Raw genomic sequence first — 3,719 nt, forward strand, 5'->3', positions numbered from 1 at the left:
CCTCAGAGAGATGATTTGTATCTGCTCCTGAGTCAGGCTAACCTCCTCTTGTTTTCCTGGGATCTGAAGAAATTTGAGGCAACATACTCCTTGCTCTCCCCTCGCCCCCTCACCCCCCAACAAATATGTGTTTGTTCTGCCTGCAGGGCATTCTGTCTGGCTTCATGGCTAGACTAATGGATGGGTGGGTGGGAAGCAGGTAGGTAAGTAGTGGATGGATGGAGGTCTGATGAGCACAGAGACAGCTGAGTAAATGGATGCATGGATGCATGAATGGATGAATAGTTTCTCCCCTGGCAGCAGAGGCAAACTTTCAAGCCCTAGCAGCTGTTCTTGAAACCTGTCCCTCTCCCACCAACCCCTTGTGACTCTGGAGATCCTGAGGTTTTGAGCAACTGCCATGGGAACCGAGAAGAGAAAGAGGCTGCCGTGAAAGCTTGCCCAGGCTTGGCTTGCTTGCTGGGTGATGTCTATATGACATGGTGATACTTCTAGGCGAGGATGTTCAATCTGGCCTCCTAGCAGCCACCTGACTGCAGCAGCACAGTCTTGTCACTTCCATCTGGACAGGCATTTAAGAAGCAACAGTCCCCTCACTTCCCTGGAGGACTTTCTAATGCCAAGGGGCTTTATCTTCACAAAGCAGCTCTATGAGATGCTCCAAGAGTCACAGGACTTTTGTCCTCTCGGTCTGGGACTGCTTCTGGTTTCCATGTAAGCCCTGAGGCTGATGGGCACTGCAGGGGTATTATGGGGCTCCTCCCTGCTGAGTCTCTGGAGCATCTCTAGCTGCTCCTTCTTCTACCCCATGGACCTCATGCCCATCTCTGACCTCTGGCTCTTTGGTCCATCTGTCATCACCCCTGTTATTGTCTGTGTAGCTCAGCCTTGCTTAGGTGGGGCTGGAGCTTGCTCAGACTGAGTAGGTGGAGGGGCAGATCTGGAGGTCAGACTCCCTATGAACAGAATAGACAGCTGGATTTTTACCCATGGCCGCTGAGACTATTCACATTCATCCTTTACACAAATATGTATTGAGTGATGACCTTGTACCAGGTAGTATGTTAGAAGTTAAATTCAACATGATTCCTTCCCAGCACAAACTAGTGAATATGGGTCAGTGTAATGGCTGCTGGAAGAAGGTAGTCTCAGAGGGGGGCATGGGAGCTTGGGAGAGAGTGAAGCTACTAAACCAGCCTAGCCTTGTTTCCTGGAGGAAGAGACATCTGGATCTAAATGGGAAGCCGGTGGGGCAGAGGAGGAAGATTGTGTTGGAGGAAAAGGCTTGGTACTTGAGTACTTTCCTTCCAGCAAATAGAGCTAGGACATCTGCCCTCCCCTCTCCTCCTCACTCACACCAACACCTGATCTGGAAGGAACCTGGATGCTTGAACACCTGCCTGGACAGCAGACTTAGCTGGCTCAGGGAACTGACCCAAGTTGACCAGGTCAACTTTGGCCCTTAAGAGGAGGGAGGCTGGTAAGAGGTTTCTTAGGTCTCAGAATAGGAAATAGATCCTGCTGTTCCTTCTCCTTCCTTTCGATCCCTGTCCTCCAAGGTCGAGATCAAATAGACGGCAAACAGACAGATCTATGAGTGCCAGGTGGCTTTATTGGAAGCACTACAGTCTGGACATAGGGAGGCTGAGCAGTTGCCACATTCACCCTCCCACCCCCACTCATGTTGACACTCCAGGCCTACTCTGGCTGGGTCAGGTCTGGTATGAAGCAGCAGGAGGTTTGATCCTCTCTTCTGGTCTTAGTTCTCCAGGCCAGGGTGATTCACATCCTTCCAGTGAGACACAGGGCTCCCTCTGGAGCTGTCTAGAACTAACTGCTGTGGCGCTTGCTCTGGGGAGGGAGGGAGAGGCAGGGTCAGGAGTTAGATATTTAGAGAGGGGCTTGGAGGGAGGAAGCAGGCCTGGGCAGGGCCTTGGCTTGCCTTGGCAGAGAACCTCTTCAGTCTCCGGATGATGCGTTCCACCCAGGGCTGGTCTGGGGGTGCACAGAGCTGGTAACCCCTCAGTGTGGTGAACCTGGAGTTAGAGGTCAGAGAGAATTGAGCCCTGTAACTCAGCTTCTTGGAAGGCTCTAAGATGAGGGGCAGAGGATAAGAACCTGTTTCAGGAACTTCTTTGTCCCTTGGACTTGGGCAGGAGAAGAGGGATAAGGTAGTGGGGGTATCTGGAGGAGCTAATGGGGTGGGGATGGCTGGGGTTAGATAGTCTTCTGATCACTTACACAACAGCAGGCACCCTGCAGCCATCTTTGATGAGAAGATAGCGAAAGGCTCTCACGATGTTCCCAGGAATGGGGCGCTGGGTCACAGACAGGCAGCAGTCTTCTGCATCATTAGCACCACCCAGCACTGGGGCTGAGGTAGGGGAAAGGTAGAACATAGGGACCATGAGACAGAGAAGCCAGAGCTCTAAGCAGGATTGAAACACCTCTGTGTGAGTGTGTGTGTGTGTGTGTGTGTGTGAATACTGGTCCTGATGCTCAGTATGCACCAATGTATCAAACTGGTAAAGAATCACACTGCTCTAGGTCCAACAAATGCCTTTCTGCTGTTGTGATCCAATCGGCCTCTCTCCCGGGGCTCAACTTCCCTCAGGTTTTAACAAGCAAGGAGTTAATGCTGGTAAGAACAAGGCCTGTGACTGCTATAGGTCAAGCTACTGGGGAGACTGAGGCAGGAGGATCACCAAGAGTTCAAGGCCAGCGTAGACAACGTAGACACTATCTCAAACAAAGCAACCAAATCAAACAACAGCAAAACAAGAGAAAGAAAGGAAATACAAATATTTGACTGTCAGCCTGGCAAATAGTCTCCTTTCCTAAAACAAATATATCTCGTTCCCTCTTTGTTCAGGAAACAGAGGTAGCAGGACACAAGAAGAGACAAGGGCAGCCATAGAGTCCTGGTTTTGCCAACAGATGAGCCACACTGGAATTCAGGGGTACACAGATGCACAGTACAAGGAGCCCCAGGTCCATTGAGAGAGATGAACGTATGATGTGTGTCACTCACGGCCATTGTCAAGCAGTGAGAAGCAAGACATCAGCCCCACTCACTGCCACCCCACTCCAGCCTGTCCCTCAGTCTTACCTGGGGAGGTCCAAAGAAACAGCAGGCTGAAGACCAGTAGTGGGGTTACACCAGGCGCCATGGAGGGTGAACTGAGGCAGGCTGACAGCAAGTGTGTGAGAGTGAGCGAGTCTCTGGATGTGTGTGCAGCAGTCGGTGAGAGGCCGAGGCTTGGGTGGGTGTGATGGGCCGGGAAGCACACAGCTAGCCCTGATGGGTTGTGAGGGGTTCTAGGATGAGATTGGGTGAGGCTGTGGCCTGCTTCTTATTTATGGTCTAGAGCTTTTACTTTTACTATGCAAAAATTCCCCTCCGTTTCCCATTCTGGGGCTTCCCCTTGACCCCTCTCTTTCTGGCAGAACTCAACCCTGCCCCCCCTCTCCCCCCTGGGTGGCTTTGCCCTCTTTGCTTTCCTTGGCTTCAGCTCTGAGAACTGAAGCAGTCTGCAGTCTGGCCAGAAGTGGGGCTGGGTGCTGTCAGCTTCAGCACTCACATGCCACTGGTGGAAGTTACATCACCAGCCTTGGGGCTGGGGTTCAGAAGTAAGAGTAGCAGGGTGAAGAGTTGAATCTGCTTTGCTAGGTTCATTCTGCATCTTCCCTGGTGCCTCTGTCCTTTCTGGTAAGGCTTC

General features: G+C 51.8%; 1 protein-coding gene across 1 annotated transcript; it reads right to left on the reverse strand.

Annotated features, from left to right (window-relative positions):
* Positions 1-1,590: 1,590 nt before the first annotated feature.
* On the reverse strand, positions 1,591-3,369 carry Ccl19 (chemokine (C-C motif) ligand 19). The gene is made up of 4 exons (XM_013026613.1): positions 3,110-3,369; positions 2,242-2,374; positions 1,943-2,036; positions 1,591-1,851 (listed from the first exon to the last, which is right to left on the reverse strand). The coding sequence occupies exons 1-4, from the start codon at positions 3,168-3,170 to the stop codon at positions 1,831-1,833; spliced, it is 309 nt and encodes a 102-aa protein (XP_012882067.1). The 5' UTR covers positions 3,171-3,369; the 3' UTR covers positions 1,591-1,830.
* Between the last annotated feature and the right edge of the window lie 350 nt (positions 3,370-3,719).

Source organism: Dipodomys ordii, unplaced genomic scaffold (assembly GCF_000151885.1).
Source record: "Dipodomys ordii isolate 6190 unplaced genomic scaffold, Dord_2.0 Scaffold95, whole genome shotgun sequence".
NCBI lineage: Eukaryota > Metazoa > Chordata > Mammalia > Rodentia > Heteromyidae > Dipodomys > Dipodomys ordii.